Genomic DNA, 21,747 nt, shown 5'->3' on the forward strand with positions numbered 1-21,747 from the left:
AAATCTCAGCAAGAGAGATATCCCTGAGTTTTTCAGAAATTGCCCAACATGGCTGAAGCCGATCCTTTCACAATCACTTTGAACCAGGCAGACAGACGGAAAAATCTGCAAAAGGCCAGACAGCTGAAAATAAAGCTAATGATCATTTGTACCTCTGTTCAAAGGAGGTCACCCAGGGAGAAAGGACAGCTTCATCCTGGAGAACAACAACCGAAGAGCCCCCCCAGCGACCCAGCCCTCCTCACCCCAGGGACCCGGTGGGAGTTTTGCCATCCCTGTCCTGGGATGATACTGAGAGTACAAGAATGAGCTCAGATTTTAAGCTCAGTAAAGAATTTGCTGGCTTCAAGGCTGGGGTGAAAGCCTTATGGACGGCTGTGCTGTTCCTGAGCATCCCTTGGGTTTTAGGTTAGTGAAATATTCGTCTCTGCTTGCTCTCCCAGCTGCTGTGTGCCAGAAAGCAGCACCAGTCCCACACCAGACAGGGCTGCATTGGGGTGGCTGGGGAGTGATACCTGTGTTTGAAGATGTGGTGGGTAATGTCACGTCCCAGTCAGGAGATGAAGTTTCACTTGCTTATCAATTCACTCTGATTAAATTCACCATGAGCTGCAAAATGAAGAGGGAAAAGCAATGCAGCCATCAAATTGACAGATGGAGACAAGAACTAGGCTGCTCCATAGGACTCAGGTCTGCAAAGACTAACCGGACATGGAAATTATGTGACCGAGAACCAGCAATTATAGGACAATCCTGCACTGCGTGGGAGAGACCACAGCTGGAAAGTAGCTTGATCCTAGGGCGAGCCCGGGAAAAGCTGTGGAAATTATTTTGAAGAAAGCATCCCTACACATGAGGCCACGTCATGGAAGAACAGGCTTTAAGGCTATGGAGCAATTTTACATGCAAATATCTCCTTGCATATATAAGCAATAAGGCCAAAGTGGTGTCCTGAAATGCTAAAAATCTCAGTGGCTGATGTTCAACTGATTCATTTTGACCTGTGCTGACACATCACTTTTAGACTGACCACTTTTCTCTAGGGATTAAAAATGGCATCCATTTCTGGGTTAGGTTCTCCTCAATCCGGTGCTAGTGATGGGTTCAGTGGCATCCTGAATATCCTGTGTCTCACTAAGGGAACACCAAAGCCAGAAAAAAAGGATTTGCCTTTGGATACGGTGTTAAGTTGCATTTCTGGAGACGCATGGATGGAGCAGATCTCCAGATGGAATAGACCTCTTGTCGAGTGCCCCATGGCAGGGCGGTGGGCAGCAAGGAAAGCAGCCGGGTTCTGCGATGTGGCGTCCCTTGTCAACCTTGATGCCAGCCCGAGGTGATGGCACCAGACACAGGGGACAGCTGAGCTGAGACACTTCAGGACATCACATTGGAAGAGGAGCACCAGCACAACCCCTCTAGAAGAAAAGTCAGACGCTTTTCCTTCCTTTCCTTAGGGCAAGAAAGTGAAAGTGGCTTAACAGCAGGTGGGAGACATTATTTGAAGCAAGAAGATGCCCTTCAAAAAGCTGGAATCCCACCTGGAGAAGAAAACACATGAATTTCCTAAAGACTTTGCACAGAGTTTAAAAGGCCCCAACAGGAACAGAGGAGACTCAGAATAAAAGGGAAGGTCCTGGCAAGGTTAAATACCTGCAGCAAGGAGGGAAGCAATGGGAATGGATGCCATGGAGGTGGCAGGGGCTTGCCCAGGGCAAAACCTGATCTGCTCATCACACACAGGGAGAAGACCTGCTAAACTACTGGGATTGGGAACTCCTGAGCTGAAAATGGTAGGAGAAGAGTAGGGAACACACTTACTATTTTCTTAGTTTTCCCTCGGTATCCTCTGTGGGTCTAGGCTGGATTCAGATCTGAGGATAGACCTGTAGCCTGAGCCTGCATGGTCCTTCCCACCCTAAAACTGCAGCAAAGATCCCCGACAGCCCTCTGCCTGGCAGGAGGAGGACACCTTCCTGGCACATGCAGGGCCAGGTTTTCTGGGTGTTAAAAAGCAACTGCAATCCAGTGTCTTGGGAGAAATGTCGGATTCAGGATCTCAGAGACAGATTTCATGGCTTTGGGCAGATCACAGCCTCTATGTGCCTCAGTTTCCCTTGTGTTAAAGGGATGGAAGGGCCAGGAGGAGAAACATGGGAGATGGACCAGCTCCCAGAGTCAGAGCAATAGCATGATCCGTGATAGAAGAGCTCAGCGACCTTTTCACCAGGATATTCACTGTGATGCTCTCCATCCAACGGGGAGACACCTCCACCTCGAGCTCTTCCCTCTCCTCCTCCTCCTCCTGTGGGAGAGACATGCTCGCTCGATGAATGTGGTGGAGACCATTTGTATTTTCAACCCCAGTCATGCAGAGGAGAGTTTAACATCTGTACTTTTTTAAATTAAAAATGCCTGGCATTTAGCGCAACTTGACACCTTCCCATGGGGAAAAGACCAATCCCAAAGAAACCCAATCTGTGGTATTTTTCTTGAGTGCAGTGCTACAGCCAGCCAGGAGCAACCTCGTCAGGGCAAGAGGTTATCCCAGCCTTCCCTTTTGTTTGGCTGTAGGATATCCCTTGCCATATCCGCATCCGCCTGGGAAGACGCCGGTCTGGTTTGAAGCCAGATCCCCGCTCTGAGAAGGGGAAAGCTGGGAGCCGTCAGCCCGGGGCTGGGCACTGCAGCTTCACAAGGCTCTGACAGAGCCTGTGCCCTTGCACGGATGCCAACACTGTGCTGTTTAATTTGATGGCTTGGCCACTAAATGAAGCAGCTCCCTGCTCTTGAAGTGACTCCTGGTCTCATGGGCAGGGCCAGGAGATGTGACATTGGTGTCATCCAGGACTTGACCGCAAAAGTAAATGTGAAGCCATCATTTTTATGTTGGGTTTTTTTTTATGCAAAAGGACTAATGATATATCTGTGCAAGAAGGACCCCAGTGAGCAGGTGGGACAGACAAGTGCAGAGAGATTGTGGCTGAATGGGAGCATCTCGCTAGCAAAATTCTATCTCTGGCTTCCCCTGCTGCTATTTGACCTGACAGCCTTTGCTGCTGTCCCTCAGGGAGGGACATGTGGTTTTCCTGCTCTGCAAAGCCCAGACTGATGCATGAAAAGCCAAACTCGACCCGAGTAACCATCAGGGTGAGCATCAGGGCAGACCCACAGCACGACCCTGCTCCCTAGCCAGGAACTCGGCTCCAACCCCCATCACCATCCAGCTCTGGGACACCTGCAGCCGGCTTGTGAGGTTTTATTTCCACTGTGACCTATAATGGTGCTTAAACTCATCTTGGCCAGGGATATTTCTCCCTAAAGAGAAAACAGGGAAACGGCCAAGTGCAGGGTTTCAGCAGAGGCATCCCACGCCCCTCCGGGCACTCCTGACGAACTTTGCCTTTTCTTGCCAGGCCAGCCCTGCATCCTCCTCCGCTCCCAGCCCTGGAGAAGGCAGCCCGCCAGCCTGCTTAGCATTCGCCTCTCATTGCTGAGAGCCACTGTCGCTGCTAAGGAGCTGAGCTCGGTGGCTGTGAGCATCTCAGTCCAGTGTGTGTCCCCCTCCCTATCCTGGCTCGTCATATGGTTTCTCCTAAGGGATAACTGCTGAGCGGGACCGTGTCTCCAAGCTGATCCTTTGCTGATAAGCCAGCTGCCAAGTCTCCAGACAAAAGAGTTTTTCTCTCCCCAGCAGGTTTTTCTGCTGTGAAAGACAGAGGAGAGGGGGAAAAGCAGCTGCCTGGCAATCCTCGTGGGCGAGAGGCTTCGGGGGCTCCTTAACCCCTGCTGTGCTGGCAGACCATGGAGCTTTTCAGGCTGAGCCTGGGCTGTATTTGCCTCCTCCCTTGGCTTGAGGGTAAGTGTCTTCTCCTTTGGGGTAGCTGGGAAGTGGGAAGTGAACTGCACCCCCAGGTTTTAACTTGCTTTCCTGCTGAAGTGTTGCTTGGGCTGCGAAGCTCTGAGCCCACCAGCTGTAAAAGAAGCGCCTATGGGTGCATTCCAAGGCAGCATTTAAAATGGGATTAAAAGCAGGAGAGTGAGGGGCAGGCTGGCAAGGTGCTGGGATGGCTTGGCCAGGGACACCATGGCATCATGCCGCCCACTTTTATAAAGTGCTTTTAAACAGCTAAGACTAGCAGATGAATAAACCTGCTCTGGGGGTGAGGCAGGCACTAAGTGACTTCCCGGGCACTCTGTTTACTCACTGCCAAAGCTGCTCCTTCTGGGCAGAGGTGAGCGGGCTCAAAGCATGCTGGCAGCATGGGAGAAGGTGGTGGGAAAGGGAGCAGGACCTCGTTGTGTTAGTTCTGCTCCTGTGGTAGTCGGCTGTGAGTGGGACGTGCTGGGGAGCTGCAGAGTTTGCACTGTTCACCATGGCAGAGCAAACTTGGTAGTGGCTCGTGTTATCATTCAGCTGCTTGCTGAGGTCACTCAAGTCCTGTATCCTGACTGTACATGGTAGCATTTTGAATCCAAGCAGCCTTGGTTTTGACATGCGTGGGGAGATGAGGAAAGCAGAAGTCCTGCTGGGCACCATCCTGAAAATCCAGAGTGGTGCTACCCAGGAACATCTACTGGGCAGCGGTGCTACCTGCGGTCTTGCCTATCCCATCATAGGCAGTGGGCAGCATCTCTTTTCCTTAAAGAAGGGCAAAGCCTCAGAACTAATAAGTAATTCATTTTTTATTATGTCTGAGATGGCAGGTTGAAAGGAACTCATTGAAATAAATTACTGAAGTGTTTTAAGGCTCATTCAGTCCCTGAAGGTGCATGGAGGACAGACCTGCAGTTTTGCAGACTACCTTCTCAGAGCTTTTCAAGCTCCCTGGACCAGAGAAGTACAGCTATTTGGGCTGCACAGCTGGGATGTTTATTCCTTAAAGACAAACCTCAGATGGGCAGCTCTGACCTTAATGCCTAGAATAGAATAGAGTATTTCAGTTGGAAGGGACCTACAATGACCGTCTAGACCAACTGCCTGACCAGTTCAGGGCTGACCAAGTTAAAGGATGTTATTAAGGGCACTGCCCACATGCCTCTGAAACACTGACAGGCTTGGGACATCGACCACCTCTATAAGAAGCCTGTTCCAGTGTTTGATCACCCTCTTGGTAAAGTGCCTCCTAATGCCCAGTCTAAACCTCCCCTGGTGCAGCTTTGAACCATTCCTACACGTCCTATCACTGGATACGAGGGGGAAGAGATCAGCATCTCCCTCCCTCTTACCCCTACTCAAGAAGCTGTAGAGAGCAGTGAGGTTGCCCCTCAGCCTCTTTTTCTCCAAACTAGATAAGCCCAAAGTCCTCAGCCGCTCCTCATAGGACATACCTTCCAGCGCTTTTACTGTCCTTTCCTTGCTCCACAACCTCCAAGTGCGTGATCCCTGGGCTTCTTTGAGCAGCTAGCCCTCAGTTTGCTCTGCAGCCAGGTCAAAGGGGGGGTTTGTGCTCCTACAGATCTGACTTTTGCTCCATCTACTGCTGGTTTTTGCACACCAAATCTTGTCAATTAAAGTAAATCCAGTGAATTGAATCTCTCTTTTTTTAAAGCCTCAGGCTGAGGGTATGTCCATGTGCCAATGAGGGATGAGGATACACGTGCATCTTTTAAAGGTTACAGGAGACGTGGTTAGAACTTGGAGATGACACCATGGTGGGATGCCAGAAGAGCAGAGTAGCCTTCAGGGTCTTGCTCTGTCCCTCACTCTAATACAGATGTTGTCCAATGTTAGAAGAAAGGGGTTCTTTACTGCTGCCACAAACAGGACCCCCATGGCCATGTTTTATTAGTGAATTAAGGAGGATCACAGGACATTTTCACAAGACCTTTCTTTTCCTTTCCAGTGAAATGCTTTTGGTGTAATTGCAAGATCAGCCACTGCATTTCAGCCAGACCACTAATAAAACAACAACTGTTTTGCAAGAAAGGAATTTATCTTCCCAATACCTGTCAGTGCCCAAAGCAAGCTCAAAGAGCTCAAAGAGCCCAAGCCCTCAAAGAGGGCAAACATGTTCTTGCTTGGGGCTGATTTCACCCTGCAGCAGCCTCTCCCCACCCCATGCTGGCTGGGGCTGCTGAGTTTTAAGGCTGCTGGCAGGACAGAAAGGCTTGCTCTCAACAGACCTTAGAGGGTTCAGTTTCCTACTGGAAATCCTGGAATTGCCTAAACTGGTTCTGACAGTGTTTTCTGGAAAGCCCCTGACAGCAGGCAGGGAGCTGAAGTGTTTTCTTGAGAAGTCAAGCCTAGTGGTATGATGGGGGAGTGGGAAGCTGGGCACCAGCGTGATCTGTGCATGTACAAACAGAAAGAAAACTGCTGAAATAATACCTCATTTAACACTGGCTCTCAATTCTCATGCACTGAGTATGAGGCTGGCGGGGGCTCTGATTGTCATCCTGGCCTGATCCCATATCCTGGGGGCCACTCTCCTGCCTCCCAAACCCATGTGCAGTGCTGGGTGCTCCCTGACCCCTCGCACCCCACCCTCCTAAGGCAGCCCTAAGAATTGAAGAGGCAGAAAGGCCAAGCTTATCTGATATTTCTCTTCCCCCATATACTTTTCCAGCCTCCAACTATTCTCTGCTTGGGGGATTTCCTGACCCCAATGTGTTTAACTCTTCGGTGGCTATCAGATCTGCTCCCTTGGCTTGTGCAGGTTCTCCCTGTCAGCGAGGATGCAGACCCACCTCCCACATGCTCTGAGCCTTCCCTTGGCATGCCATGTCCCATCTGGGGTGAGTCCTTGACCAGTCAGCCCCTGCCATCCTCTCCAGACCTCTCTGGATTTTATAGATCTCCATCATATCTCCCTCGGGGACTGATTCTCCCCACATGCATCAGCTTGGTGTTGACTTCATCAGCCTCCCCTGCTTCCCATCATTTATCCATGTGTTTTTCCATGCCAAAACCTTCCTTCTTTTCCTATGGCTTCTGTGCTTCATGGAGGCCTTTGCTGAGATATTTGGTCAAAAGTGGACCTTGCAGTAACATGGAAAGCTATGAAGCTTTGTTGGTCAACCAAAGGCAAGATATTCGTAAGAAAACAGCAATGGTTAGGAAATAACACAGCCCAATGTTGTTGCCAGAAGCAACAGCTGGGAACTACTCTTGGAGAGACATGTTACTGGAAAATAATCTGAGTGCAGACCAAGAAGTATTTGCAATCAGGTACTTGTACTGGAAAGACGTTTACCAGCTAATTACTGGCAGTTACCAGTAGGCTTTGTTGACTTCTCTATAAAAATGACACAGCTTGATAAGAGGCGATCTGCTGCATGAAGAGATGGAAATTGCACTCCCATAAACCCAGAGCTCCCAGCTGCCAGGTTGCTGCTCACCCAGCTCCAGCTCTGCCTGCTCTGCTGAGCCCGATGGGCAGACGCCTCTTTGTGCACCAATAGGGACTCACCAGACTCCATCCAGCATCACCCTCTCCATAGGTAGATTGGCCACACCCACTGACTGGTCAGGGACACTTGTGTCCCTAAACTTCACATCCAAGAAAGCACAGCCAGAGCCTGAGGGAGGACCAGGGTAAGATAAAGCTAATATTGGTTCCAGACAATAGCTTGTTTTGCAAAAAAAACCCCACCTAATCTCACCTCCTGCCTTGCTGGTTTTGGGTATAAATTCAGGCAAAATTGAAAACGGAGTGACAATCTTACTGCTTCCCTGGGCACATGTGGATTTCCTGCCTTTGACCAAACACATCTGGGTCACCACACCCCTCTTAAAACCGCAAGTGTGTTCCAGCTGGTTTTGATTTCCACATCCCATAGCCCTGAGCTGGTCACCTGCATGAGCAGCAGAGAGGGGCTTGCTCCCTTCGGTGGAGGGAGATCTTTGCATGAGAAGGGGTTATTGCTGGCTCCTGACCACTTATTCAGGGCCTTGTTTGTCCGTACCTGATAATATCTCAAGCTGCTTGCGTCAGCTAGATTCAATGCAATTTTCATACAAGTGATCTTACAGGGCAGCGTCTTGCACTGATCTCCATCTGCATGGGGAACCCTCCTGGCTTAACTAGGAGCTTCCCTCTTCTGCTACTGCATTTCTATCTGGTCCTGACCCTCTGGAGGAGGTAGAAACAGCCTGTCAGGCTGAGGGTAGCTCAGAAACAGCTTCCCTTGCTGCTCAGAGGAGACATCTGGCTGAGTTTTCACTCACGGCAGGATATAGTAACTTCAGGCCATCACAGCAAATTGCTCCTGCTGCTATGGCTAGTCACATGAACGTCTTTTCTACTTCCATCTAGTGTCTTTCCAGACTGCCCGGTTTTGTAAATGTGCTACAAAAGCCCCACTCTACATTTAGTCCTGAATTTGAATCTGAGTAAGGGGTCTGGACAGAAAATAAGGTAGTTCTGCATTACCAGCGTGAGGCCCAGCAGCGAGGGTGGGACTTTAGATGCTGTGCTTGCCTGAAGGGAGAGGGTCTGATAATCAGTGCCAAGGTAGGGAGTGGTGCCATCTGTATCACCACAGTGTCTAAGCAGCTAAAGATGGCTTTCCCAAAGTCTCTGGCTATTTTTTCTTCTTTTGGGCTGCAGCCATTTCTATTAGGAGCTGGAGTCCCTCGTGGTTGTTTTTAGAGCAAGGGCAGAGACCAAAATTGCTGGCAAGGAAATTTGAGAGGATGGGAGTCTTCCAAACCCTCTTCCCATCTAATGCCCCTTGAACTACTGCAATAGTCCAAAAAGACAAAGGGATAGTAAATCTTGGGAGAGCTGATATTCAGGGGAAGTTATGCAAGGAGGCAAACGTTTATAACGTATATGATAACGATATGGGTCAGTCTCCATTGATACAGGCTCCACAGTGAACATATCATCTACTGCAGTGAGGAACAGTGGAGGCAGATTAACCCGAGCAGGACACTCTCTGGCTTGTCTCACCATAACCCAGGCTATGGCATTGCTGGCTCCTAGGTTTCTCATCCATGGTGCATGTACCCCTAGTGCTGTGCTCCTGTTGGGTGGAAGCAGCTTGGAGACACTTCTCCAAGCCACTGTTGCCACTGCCTGCATGACTCGGGGTGACGTGCTATTGTATGGTAGTACCCAAGAAGAGCCATGTTTGGGAGCTCTTCTGAGCTGCAAGATGTCCCCATGAAGCAGTTCCTATGACAGGTGCTGTGGCTGTCGCAGATGGATGCCTGCCTTCGAGGACAGGTAGAGGCAGGAAAAGGTAAATTCCTGACTGTGATTCAGTGGTCGTCTTATCCCTACAGAAAATACCCACTTAGCATGAGAAATTGACATAATTAAAAGATTTTTGCAAGAGTTAGGAACCCCACCAGGAAGGGCAAAAGAGGCCAAAGACAATGCTGAGGTTCCCGGGTGACATGGAGTGTTTTGGGAACTTGTGCTTCCTCAGCTCTGACTTACTCCTTCCTTCCACAGACCCTTTAGAGGGAGCATCCCCAACCAATTTGCAAATGGCTTTGATCAAAACATCACAGGCACTGCTTAGAAACAACAGAAACTTTCCAAGCCAGACTGGGATTACTGGCAACCAAGGCTTTCCTGGTGGCATTACCTTAATTAGGAACGTTGGATGGGTTTTGCTCCTAATCCTACAAGGAACAGCATGTCCCAAGAGTGGCCATGCTGCAGAGAAGCAAGGGGCTATATTTGCTTGCTTTTCTTTCTTGTAACCAGAGTGGCAGTATCATAGGACAAACGGGCTGGCACCAAGCGTCTTTGCTAGAAATTGTTTATTTTGTTCCTAAAAATACGAAGAGGCCAAAATGTTCAAGCATGAGCAGCTCAAAGCAGGCATCTATTCAGGCTCTGTGGATAAGGTTGGCATTTTTCAGAGACGCTGAGTCCCATCCCCAGGGAGTACATCGGATGCTCTGCTTGCTCCAGGTTAACATTCCCAAAATGTTAGGGCTGATGGCCTTATTTGCAGGGCTGCTGGACAGTGGGACTTGGCAATGCTTGGGAAAAAAAAGGCATTTTGCCTCCTGAGCAAGGATTCTTGGTGCCTGATGTGTATCCCAAAGTAAATATACTCCAGCTTTATTTGTGGGTCTACCCCTTATGACTGTGTGGGGCATATGTTAATGATTGCTGCCAGTTACCTGTATCTAATTGTAAGTTGCTCACTTAGACAGGAACATCTCAACCTCAGGAAAGCAATGATGTACAGTGATTGGTGAATCTGTATGACGGACACGGACTCACTTCTTGTTTGGCAAGGATCATGCCAAACACCACAAGGAAAATCCCGCTGTTGATAGCCAGTTGATAGTACAGAGAGCTGAATGTCACTGTTGGTAGGGAAGACACTCGGGTCGCAGTTCAGAGGGGAAGTATTATGGCCCCAACTTTGCTGACACTCTCCCATGTAATGTTGAACCAAGCAAAGTTTAGCTAGACCTCCCTTCCCAAGCTGTAAAACAGTCATTACACTTTTGGACCTGAGGTATGGTGTGAAGATAAAAATCTATTAATAACTTGGTGTCATTCCTTACTGAGGAGCTATACAAATCTCAAAGGAAAGCACTTCAAGTTGCGGTGATGAGGTTCCTCAGCTCACATATATTCCCATGGCAGATGGAGTGCCTTGGACCTTCAGTGAGGTGAGTCTCTGCAAATTGAGACCTCAATAGAACCAAGAAAGGTGGCAGAAAGGGTCAGCTCAAAAGTGCAAATGGCTGGTAGGTAACATGAGGGCACACGATGCTTGCTGCTAACATCCAGGTAACACAGCGATTCTTTGGACCATCAGGGACTATACAAAGGGAACAAAACACAAATCTGCTGCCTGGGTTAAACAGAAACACCCTTCAAAATTTCACAAAAAAATGAAACGTTCAAATGGATAGGCATTGCCAAGCAAGGAAGAGAAAAAACAGCATAGATTCTAGCATGTTTAATAATAAAACCCATAATAAAACACATGAGAAAAAGATTTAGAGGAGCAAATTAATGAGAGCATAAAAAAGCTACCAACAGAAATTTTCAAATGTATCTGAATAGGAACCTATTTGGGTTAAGGAGGCCAATAAATAATGGGCTTAAATGTAACAAGGGCAACCAAAGCAGGGCAATGCAGAAAGGCTGAATGGATTATTGGTTCTGGTGCTCACTTCAGACACGGTCAGGGGGGTCTCTGCAGTCGGAAGAGTGCTATCAAACAAAATTGTCAACAGAGGAAGTTTTAGGGGAAAAAGTAAAAAAAAAAGGTAAATAATCTGTGGCAAATGACCAGCCCAGATGGCATCCACAGTAAGTTACAGGAAACTAAAGAAAATTTTTAAATGGCAAATGACCAGCCCAGATGGCATTCACACTAAGTTACAGGAAACTAAAGAAATTTTTTAAACTTCTAAGGAGTATGTAAACTCTTACCTAAAGCAAACTCAGCACCAAAGCACTTTGTTACAGCAATTATGTCCCTCTTAAGAGGGATCCTTACACAGCCTGGGGAAACACAGGTCACTAGGTTTGACATCGGCATCAGGCAAGTCAGTAGAAATGAAGAACAGAATTTGCAGACAGACAGATAAATATGTGAAAAGTCAATACAGCTTTTGTAGAGGGAATACGTGGTATCCATGATGGTATCAATGAGTACATAAATGTGGTGAGCTAATCTAGACCTGGTGCTTGCGTTTGCAAAAGACTTTTGATAAGATTCTTCCACCAAAGCCCTTAAGAAATTCCATTCTCATGGAGTTAGCCCACAGGCTGGAACAAAGATGTGGAATTAGTTGACAAGACAACTCTGTGACAAGCTCACAGAGTGAAGGTATCAGCAGGTGCCAACAAAGATCAAAAGGTGTGAATAACAAAGTAGTTAGGTTTGCTGATGGCACAAAATTATTAAGAATAATCAAAACTGAAGTTGACTGTGAGGAGCTGCAGAAGGAACTCATGATACACCTTGAGCAACAAATTGTTTTTTTAACTTCAGAGTTGAAAAATACAATGCAGTGTACTTGGGCACAACCATTTTAATCTTAAATACCCAGGGAGCTCTCTTAACTAGTTAATACGTTTTAGGAAGGAGGCACTGGTGTCCTTACTGTCTTGAGTGAGCTCTTTACTTGCCTGATTCTTACCCTCTTCCCCTATTAGCAAATGTTAATGCCCAGTGATGGAGACAGGATACTGGGGTCAGCAGATGTTTTATCTGACCCAGCACAGTTCTCATGTTCCCCTGTTACACTTTTATGCAGCTCTCAAACCATTACTTTGGAAATGGGTCTCTCACAGTTAAAATGGAGCAAAGAGGTGAGAATCCAGGATTCCAGGTCCTAGAAAAAAAATATGACGGGGGGATTGTATTCATCGCTTTGGATTTTCAAAAGATTATGGGAGATTATACATGAGACATTTCTCCTGCCTTTGGAAGCTGGCAGAAACTCAAGCCCAAGGTGCATTAAACATATTCCCTCCATTCAGCCCTCAATAAGGGGTAAAGAGGACAGGACTCCCGAGCTGTCCACAGATCCCCCAGAAATTTAATTTCCATTTAGGCACATGGGCTTGGCAGGAATTGCCTGGATCAGTGGCTATCACAGGTCCATGAAACTCAATATCCCAATGCGGACACATCCATCCTCATCTCAGAGCCGGCACAGGAGACATTCCGTGGTTTCTGGCTGCCTCTCCCCATGCATTCAGGCTGAGCAGAAAGCCCCGAGCTGTTTATGATTTAACAACCCCCAGGCACTATTAATTTAGCAGACCCCTAGAATTTCCTGAGAGAAAACATAAGAGCTCTTTTCAGCTATTGTTCATACCCTTGGTATTGTGTATCGGCTTCTGTTTACACTGTCATTAGCTTTTTCAGGTACTGAGCCAAATACTTGCTGACAGGGAAAAGTATTGTTCTTTGCTTCGGGAAGGGAAACTCTGCAGAAACAGTTGTTTAGATAAACATCAGTGTTCTTGTCTAACATCACTTTTCAGTCTCCTCTCATTCTTTATGCTCAATACTGTATGTTGATGGGGCTTTTGTAACTTTGATTCCTGGGGAAAAGAGGAAAAAAAAGTCACGGCAATAGCTGGGAGTTACCATGCGTTAATTGTAATTAAAATTAAAAGATTCCTCAGAACATGCAGAAACTCAAAACTGTTACTTCTATCCCTCTGCTTTAGGCATAAAATACACAGCAGAAGGTAGACCCCTGTCAGTGACAGATGTTTTAGCATTTAACATTTTGCTCAGGATGTTCACAGGCCACACCTCATGATTTTGTACTGAAGAGGGGAGCGTTTGTCCAGCTAACAGGATGATATCCATCCCAAGTTATCAGAGATGCAGGGAACTCCTGCTATTAAAAGGAACAAGAAATTAACAGAAAGTGCTTCCAATTGTGTGCCTGTTGTGGGGTCGATGTAATGTCTCTTTCTTACAAAGGGATACTTAAAAATGGTACTTTCATGCCTGAGGAGCAAAGACCAATGTCAGACATGCTAAATCCAAGTTTGTTTCAATACCCATATAAGCTATGTCAGCCAAGTACTTCCAGACTTGTGACAGGGAGTTGCTGTAATATCACCAGAAGCCACTTAATGGAAACAATAGTCCAAGGTGGCCTAATTGGCACCAGATTAATAGCACCGGTGGAATTCAGGGGGTTAAATTGCTTCTTTAAAAGAAAGATTTGATCCAGATAGAAGCAAAAAAACGCCAAACCATCCAACTTTTTTGGAGGGAGGGAAGGATGGGTACCTATTTAAAGTTATAACCAGTTGAAATATTGAATTAAGTATATATAGGCAGATATTTCATAACAGCACAGCTTTTCAAGGATGGTGAGGTTTTCCCCATTAGTTACATGGGTTACTTATGTCATTGTTATTTTCCTCTGGTATTGCTCCTGGCTATTTACACATCACCTATTTTAAAGAAAAGTCATTCTGGGGAATTATGAAGCTGGGGGAATTGTTTATTTAGGCATGCTCATCCAGGAAAGGACTGGTGGGTTATGTCTGCCCTTCTCCAGGGCATTTACGATATCTCATGCTCAGAAGACATGTTTTCCTCAGACATGCACTAAACCGTGCTCTGGTTGTATGGCAGCAGCAGAGGGACAAGGTTTCCTCATAAGGAACACCCGGCTGGAAAAGTGCATTCGCATTTCCCACCACGAGACCAACTCCATCAGCCTGACCGACTGCGAGGTGCTGTCCCAGCAGCAGCAGTGGAGCTGGGATCCCACCACCGGGACCATTGTCAGCCTTCAAACGAAGCAGTGCTTGTCAGCCCACAAGATGCTGGAGAATACCCTGGTCAAGCTGGAGCCCTGTGGGCACTGGGAACGCCAAGCATGGTCCTGCAGCAAGAAGGGACACTTGACTCTGCAGAGCTTGGGATTGCACCTCAGCACCAAGGAAGGCGGCCACAAGGTCTTTGTCACGAAGAAGAAGGACAAATTCAGCAGGTGGAAGACTTTAGCAGATGAAGCCATCTGTGCTGCTGCCCAGACAGCAGCTCTGATGCCCAGCAAACCAACGCAACAGGCTGTAGACACACGTGTGTGGATCTATGAAAGTAAGATGAGGTAGATTTAGCATCAGATAACATCTAACTTTACATGTCATTCAAGCCACCTAACACCAGGCTTGCATCCATCATTCTCACTCATGTTCACTTTGGCTCCATCTGGAGAGATACCAAATGGCTTGAAGTCAGCCCAACTACTTGGTACCACCAGTTTCCAGTAGTTGCTGTTCAGTGTTTTCCAGAAAGCATGCAACACCCTAAAGGATCAGGTCTCTAAACCCCAGCTTCATTTCTAATGACAGGCAAAATTGAAGTATTTTGGAAAATCCATATGAATCACTGCCCAGAACTAAGAATAGTTGGAATTGCTTGAGCATCCCAAGTCCAAAACAACCAAGAAGTCCAATAAAGTCAGGAGCTGAAAACTTTGAAGGGGCTTTTGATACTTTGGGATGTCACTTTTGGTAGCAAGAAAACTGGAGGCAGCTGAAAACCTCTTTTAAACTTGTATGAATTGTTGAAAAGCAGATATATTTGAAATGAGAAATTGTTGCTTCAGTTTCTAAGTAACACATTACAGTTATCTCCTGCCAGACCCCAACAGTGCACCTATCACTAATGAAACCACGGTTCTAACCTTCATCCCATACTCTCATGATCCTCAAAAGTGAACCTTGCTCCTGGTGCCTGACATAACCATAAAGAGAGTAGTGAACACAGCAAATGTTGGGAGGTAGTTAAAAGTGCTGCCCTCCCTTTGCATTAAGAAAAGCAAAAACATGACATAAAAAGAACACAAAAATCCAGTTTTATATTACTAGCTTTATGGCCTTGGCCTCTGCTAAAAGGAATTTAATCTCTGCCTTCATGAGTGTTCACTACCCTCTGCCGAGACTGGACATAAAAATGGCAGAAACCCTGGTCCTGTCATAGTTTTAGGTTTTGGATGCCAGGCTAACAGACATCAGGCATGGTCATTGCACCAAGATGTGGCCGTCACCATTTGTCAGATGGCCAGTGAAGCTCATTGACCACCACTGATAACTTATGTTCCAGTCTGTTTCCCTCTTTCATTCGCTCCCTTATGCAAAGAAAGGTGGTTTCAGGATTCTTCTTGTGAAGATATGTACAAAACTGAGACCCAAAAGTAACAGTTATTCCTCCCCCCACCCTTTCCTCCTCTCCCTTTTTCCACTCCAGGGACCAGAAAAGACTTGGCGTTCGTCATGACCTTTCTGTGTTTGTCCACTCTATAGGTGATGAGGTTCACAACTTTCCTCAGGGGAAATTATTTCCCTTACATGAGGCTATTCCTCACCTTAAGGACCGACAGCCCCAATGAGATTTTCAGCTTTGCATAAATGAGTGAAGAGAAAATGTGATGAATCCAGTTAGCATAAGCAAATGGATTATGAGCATAACCTTTTGACACAAAGAGGCTATATCTAATTTGAAATAAAAAGAGATGCAATAGCTTTTTTTGGCTGTCATGTGTAGATAAGATGTCCTTTTTACTGAGGTTTTTAATTAGCCAACTAGAAGGTTAACATGTAATTATCACAGTAGTCACAAGTGTTAGTGTTTGTTTAACATGAAGGTAAATACAGCCAATACAAATTAGATACCATAATAAGCTAGTTAAATATAGGCTAGGAAATGCGTGGAACATTTAAGACATGGGGAAAAGGCATGTGAAAAGGGCATTTGCATTCCCCAAGGCAATGTTCCTGGCAGCCCAGGGCTGCCTCAGAGCCAGGCTCCCCAAATAAGGCTGCGAGGGTAAACACAGAGCAGGCTTTGAATCAGGTTGTGCCAGTTAGCGTGTCTTGTGCAAACTGATAATTTTCCTATCAGCCCCATGGTTCAGAGTCTACTGGAGGGAACTTCTGACTACTCAGTAACAACATCAAAATCCTATGTGTTTGTTTAGGCCTTTCTTATACAAGTTTCAGTTGACCATCAACAGACAACTTTTACTTCAGCAGGTTATTTGCTCGATACGTTACACCCGTGTACCTGCAGATGCTGGTACCACAGGAAGGGATAAGGTTGGGATAAGCAGCCGGAAGCCGTGCAGACATGGGTTTCATGATCTTGCCACGTGCATCAGCACAGGAGAGGGGTAACTATTGCTGCTACAAGGTTTCCCACAACCTCCTCTCTAGTAGTAGTTGCTACCCCACATACCATGATGCTGTTGAGCCTTGCAAGAGGTATTGACTATTTACCACCATTTTGATCCCATTTCTTCCTCTGTTGTGTTGGTAATACCTGTGATGTTTCCACTTGCCTCTTGCTCACACCTTATCCTTTAACAGCTGGTGTTGCACTCATGCTTTTTAGACCAATTACCTTACTTACCACCAGAAAACAAGCTCTGCTTTGGCTGTGGATTCAGACTTGAGAGGTCCATTTCATTTTTGAAATCTGTGAGAACTGAAGGCCCCTGATGCACAGGAGGAGGTGATCACCACGTCCTGTTCCCCTTACAGGGTAGAGGATTAACACGGCAGGGCTGTGTTCCCTCCCCTTGCTGGGCACTGAGCGTATCCAGGTTTCTGTACAAAAAGTAAATGATAATCGCACACATCTTTTATTTCCCTCCAAGCTAAAACCATTGATTCAAAGATTGATGCCATGGACAGAGAACCTTCTGTGAGCTTGACTGACCCACCGCTGGCTAACAGATTTAACAGCACAGTGCCTCCAACGAAGACTAAACAGGCATCCCTCCCAGCAAATGATGGTGAGCACTTTTCTTTTCTGAATGCATATGTGAGAACAGCAGGAAGGAAAGTGTGGGCAGCATCTAGAGATTACTCAAGTATTTTCAGTGGTGGTAATACCTAAGTACTTCTCAAGAACTTCCATGTGTACCACTGAGAGGTTCAAGGCTTTGCTCTCACACAACATATTGAGATGTTTGCCTTGGCAAGTGGTTCAGTGATACGGCCATAGTCCTAACCTGCAGACACAACCACCAGATGTTCTAGGAGCAAAAAATATCTATGGCTGGAGAACGCTGAGGAACAAGAAAGTTTCCTTTCCCCTTCTGGCTCCCTACAAAGGGGATTTGTGGTTACAGTGCAGCCCCAGGAGGAAGTTGGAGCTTCCTCCGGTCCCACAGTGGAAGCTGCTAATCTGAATCTCTCTGCTTCTTCTCCCAGATGTGTCCCACAATCACTCTAAAAAGCACCACGGAAATCGAGGGAAAAATGCTGGGGCCAGGCTTGCAGGTAGGTCCAGTGATCAGCCAGAGGAGGAAGAGACCAGGTGGATGAAGGTTCATCAGTGCCCCTGACCTTCCCATCAATCCAGAGTTACATTCCCCCAGGTCCTGCTGAGGATGCTCAGTAGGGAATGAGGGCACTAAATTATCTGTCAGATAAACTCCTTTTAAAGATTAAACAAATCTCCCCAGGCCTGGAGTATAAAAGCGAGCAAACACATGCAAATGCTTTGCCCCAGCTCACCAGGAGAAATAGATACCCACTAGCACTGATGCCTTCCCCCAGCCCTTCTTATTTCGTATCAGGGAGCTGCTGAGCGGAGAAGCATGAATAGTTATTGCCTTCCTAGCAAGAAAGAAAACCTTTTTGTGGCTATTTTCAATAGAGGGATGCTGTGCAGTATAAAGCAGCTGATTTTATGGACAAAGCACTTTCCCTGCTATCTGCTAGTCTTCAGGGACATTACAGGTGTTTTTTTGTGACAAATGTGGCTATTGCATAAGAACGGGGATAGGTACAGCAAATGCATGATTGTTTTCTATGATACCCTTTCAGGTACCAACTGGAAGACGGCCATGCTGGTCCTCAGCCCCTTGGCATTCATACTGGGATTAATAATACTGACACTCAATGTTCATTACAACAAGTAAGTGAGATTCAGGTTTATTCCATTTGCCTGTCCAGCATTTCGAAACAAAAGTCTTGATCTTGGCACCCTTCCCCATCCCACAGCCGAAGTGTCTGGCTCTGAGCAGATACGTCTGCTCACCTTTGACGATTTCTGCCCCCTGCCACCCTGTTTCTCCCTCCCACTCACTATCCCACCAGCTGGCATGGAGAAGCAACAAAGTGACAGGCAGATGCAGTTACATACCCTCTTCTCTCTTTTCCTAGGAAGAAGAAAATCCTCTCTGCTCTGAAGAGCTCCCCAGCCAACGGCAGCAGAGCTGACTTACGGGAGCCATCTCCCTTACGAAGAGGTCCCCAGACGTACCTTCCACCATCTCGCTCCCCTTCCTTGAGGCACGGAGAGATCCTCATCGAGTGGAAAGACGGGACTGTCACTCCTCTTTTTGACAATGCCAATTATCAAATGGACTAGCTCCGAAATAATGGAGCTGTTGTTCCATCCTGTGTCACTCTTCCCACCAGGAAAAGTGCCACCATAGCCAATCTCCTCCCTAGCCTTGCTGTTTTGACAGGGAGTTGTAAGCACTGTTTGGGTTTTTTTTAACACTTGAGAAGAATCTCCTTGCACAGCACGAGGTTGAAGCAAGCAGAGCAGATTGTTCGGTTTGTATAGGCACACGCTGCTTAGCTCTTCCAGAGCCGATTTAACCCGTAACAAAGCCCAGATTTAGCTCAGTGAAGCCAAGACTCTCGCCAGCTGCAACTGTCCATTGCCCTAAAATTCTAGAGTTACTGAGCATATGAGAAAGTAAAACCCTGGAGACAAGGTGCAAGGTGAAAAACAGAAGTCCTGACAATCCTTAAATCCTTTTTAAGATAAAACTAGCTGCCAACAGACACAGAAGGCTGTCAGTTACGTTGTCAACGTGAGAACATAACTAACAAGCACTGCCTTCAGGACATCCTGATATCTGCCAAAATACTCCCCCCACTAAGTTATCAGTTAAGTAACAGCAAGTCATTTTTCTAACTTAAAAGATAGCACTCCATCATCCTCTCTGCATCACTGCAAGAGTCCTGCTGAGAGAGTATGTGTCTTTTAAAATATTTCTATATTTAGGATGTATTAGACCTTATTATAACACACATCCTCTTTCTTTATGTAGAATGACAAGTAACCTTGGTGATGCTTGTCAGGGATATTACATTATCCAGCCATTTTATACCAGCTTCAGTCTCCGATTTCCTATAGCCATATGGAATAGCCAATGAACAGATATACTGCTCCCTTCTGGAGCAATAACACAGTGGTTTTTTTCCCTGGAAAACAGTAAGGCACTGTTTTCAGCCTTTACATTTCTTGTTTGAGCATAATTACCTGTGACTGTCACACCCAATCCTGATCTTTTCTCAGTGAAATTTGCAATGTCTTAGTGCTTTCCTAATATTAATGAATTTATACTTTCCTTGTCTCTGATCTTGTGATGATATAAACTGTAATCATGGCTATAAATCAGGAATTATTTGGAGAAAGAAATACTAACACCAAGAAATTACAAGTATGACCTGCATCAGTATATTTGTTCAGCAGTGGAGCTGAACTGAGTCTCTTAGACTTAAACATTTTTCACTTTACCTAAATTAACTTGTGCCATTTCAGTGGAGCTTGGACTTCTCTAGAGTTTGATTTTACTTAACCTAAGGCAGAAGTAAGGTCTCTAGGGAATTTAAAGTCTCTGATTTATTGTTTTCTTCATCTTTCTTCTTAAACATAGATCCACATCCTGGTAAAAAGCTAAATGCCACAAGATGCTACTACAACCAAAAACTTAACTGGTGTCAAGAAAGAAAATACAAACCTTATTGGTTCAGGGCATAAAAATCATAGAGGTTGGAAATAAATGTCTTCCCCAGACAGATTATTCCATAATTACTCAGTGGAGGGTTTCCCACATGCTCCTTGGGAAAATATTTTACTACTAGACATGGACAAAGGAAGAACTCTTTCTTCACCAGTGAGCAGCGAACACAAACAACACAGTCAGAATTAAATTCTGACTGTCGGATGTTTCCACTTTAAAACAAATCCAAAGACTGTTGGGTCAAGTTTCCAAATGCGTAAGCATCATTTTACACACAAAATTTATGGGGATACATTCTGTACATAAATCGCTAAAAACACACACGCAGCGCCTCACCAATTATCACAGCTACTTCCCTTGTACCTTTTTTCTACCACAATTAAGATGCCTGCCTTTGAAATTTTGTCCAAAGGGCACATTGCCTTACAATGCATAGCACATGTTACTCTCCAAAACCTTGACGCATTTTGGGAACACTGTGTACGCAGTGCCATTAAAATGGAAATACTTACTTGGAGTTCAGCTAATGTATTGTTTTCCAAAGCAACAAGTGCTTATGTTCATTACTGCTGAATGGGCAGAACACGTGACTTGCTAATGACTCTCCATAATTCATAGTTAATATGCTAATCTTGCTCATAAACATGAAGGCAATAACACCATTGTTTACATAGCACTGATTAAACGGTAGCTCAAACAATAAAGAAAAAATAAGACTGTGAAGCAGCACAGGCTTTTAACTACTTTCTCCCCCTCTCTTTTACTGGTTGTTCTACATATTTCTCACTGGTTTAGATGCTAGAGACCAAATTTTCCAAGGTATGGACAGAGGACCTGAAGGTGTGAGTCTTCATCATGAGGGGTCTTAAAAAGCACGTTAGCCAAACGTGCATCAGGAAACAATCCAAAATAGCTGATTCTGCCTTGGGGCTGGACCTGGTGACAGTGGGAGATGCCTCTGCTTCTAAAGCTAGCTGAGAAACACTCAGAGCAATCACCAATCTATGTGCTGTTCTCTCTGCCATAACCTGAACGTGATGCTTGTAAAGAGTGTTCATAATCAAAATAAAACCTGACTGTAAAGTGGAGGAGCACTGAAATTGTTCATGTGTGTACATATACATACTAAAAGACCCCTTACAGTGCATCCTTTTATGTGTGTGTGTGTGTGTACATATATATATACCCACACAAAAACCGATGCACTATAAGAGGGCTTTTATAAATCACTCTACAGGAAGATAGGGCGATGAGCAAGACACCACTGTCACAGTGGTACTAACGTTATTAATGTAAGCTGCACCAAAGGATGAGTGCTGCATAACTGGAGAGTAACACAATACTCAACTGCCGCTCATATTTCTCAGCCCAGTTATATTGCACATGTGGTATTGCAGGTCTTCTCCAGGGCTGATGTGATGCTGACAACCCTCGCTTCACTCCTGCAGCAAGGACGACGACAAAGCAGAAGCAGAGCCCACTTCCTCATACACTTACTTGCTTTTCAAGTTCCAAGTGCCTAAGCAGTAAAGGCTAGAGGAGACGTAGCGAAGAAGCAG

At 46.0% G+C, this 21,747-nt stretch overlaps 1 protein-coding gene and 1 long non-coding RNA gene across 5 annotated transcripts; one reads left to right on the forward strand and one right to left on the reverse strand.

Moving 5' to 3' along the window:
- The first annotated feature begins 3,515 nt into the window (after positions 1-3,515).
- On the forward strand, positions 3,516-21,303 carry LOC134508349 (uncharacterized). Of its 4 annotated transcripts, none has more exons than XM_063319841.1 (6): positions 3,516-3,859; positions 14,044-14,514; positions 17,075-17,212; positions 17,634-17,702; positions 18,252-18,342; positions 18,591-21,299. In XM_063319841.1, exons 1-6 carry the CDS (start codon positions 3,805-3,807, stop codon positions 18,796-18,798), a joined length of 1,032 nt encoding a protein of 343 aa, XP_063175911.1. In that variant the 5' UTR covers positions 3,516-3,804; the 3' UTR covers positions 18,799-21,299. The 4 variants fall into 4 exon arrangements, with proteins under 4 accessions (XP_063175911.1, XP_063175913.1, XP_063175910.1 ...); XM_063319843.1 differs by having other exon boundaries at positions 14,047-14,514; positions 18,591-21,298; XM_063319840.1 differs by lacking the exon at positions 3,516-3,859 and having other exon boundaries at positions 13,582-14,514.
- Positions 14,376-18,705, reverse strand: LOC134508351 (uncharacterized). Its single transcript, XR_010069041.1, has 3 exons — positions 18,571-18,705; positions 16,828-17,024; positions 14,376-14,506 (listed from the first exon to the last, which is right to left on the reverse strand). It is a non-coding gene; the product is annotated as an uncharacterized LOC134508351 (long non-coding RNA).
- Positions 21,304-21,747: the final 444 nt, after the last annotated feature.

The sequence above is a fragment of the Chroicocephalus ridibundus genome, chromosome Z, assembly GCF_963924245.1.
Source record: "Chroicocephalus ridibundus chromosome Z, bChrRid1.1, whole genome shotgun sequence".
In the NCBI taxonomy this organism is placed as follows: domain Eukaryota; kingdom Metazoa; phylum Chordata; class Aves; order Charadriiformes; family Laridae; genus Chroicocephalus; species Chroicocephalus ridibundus.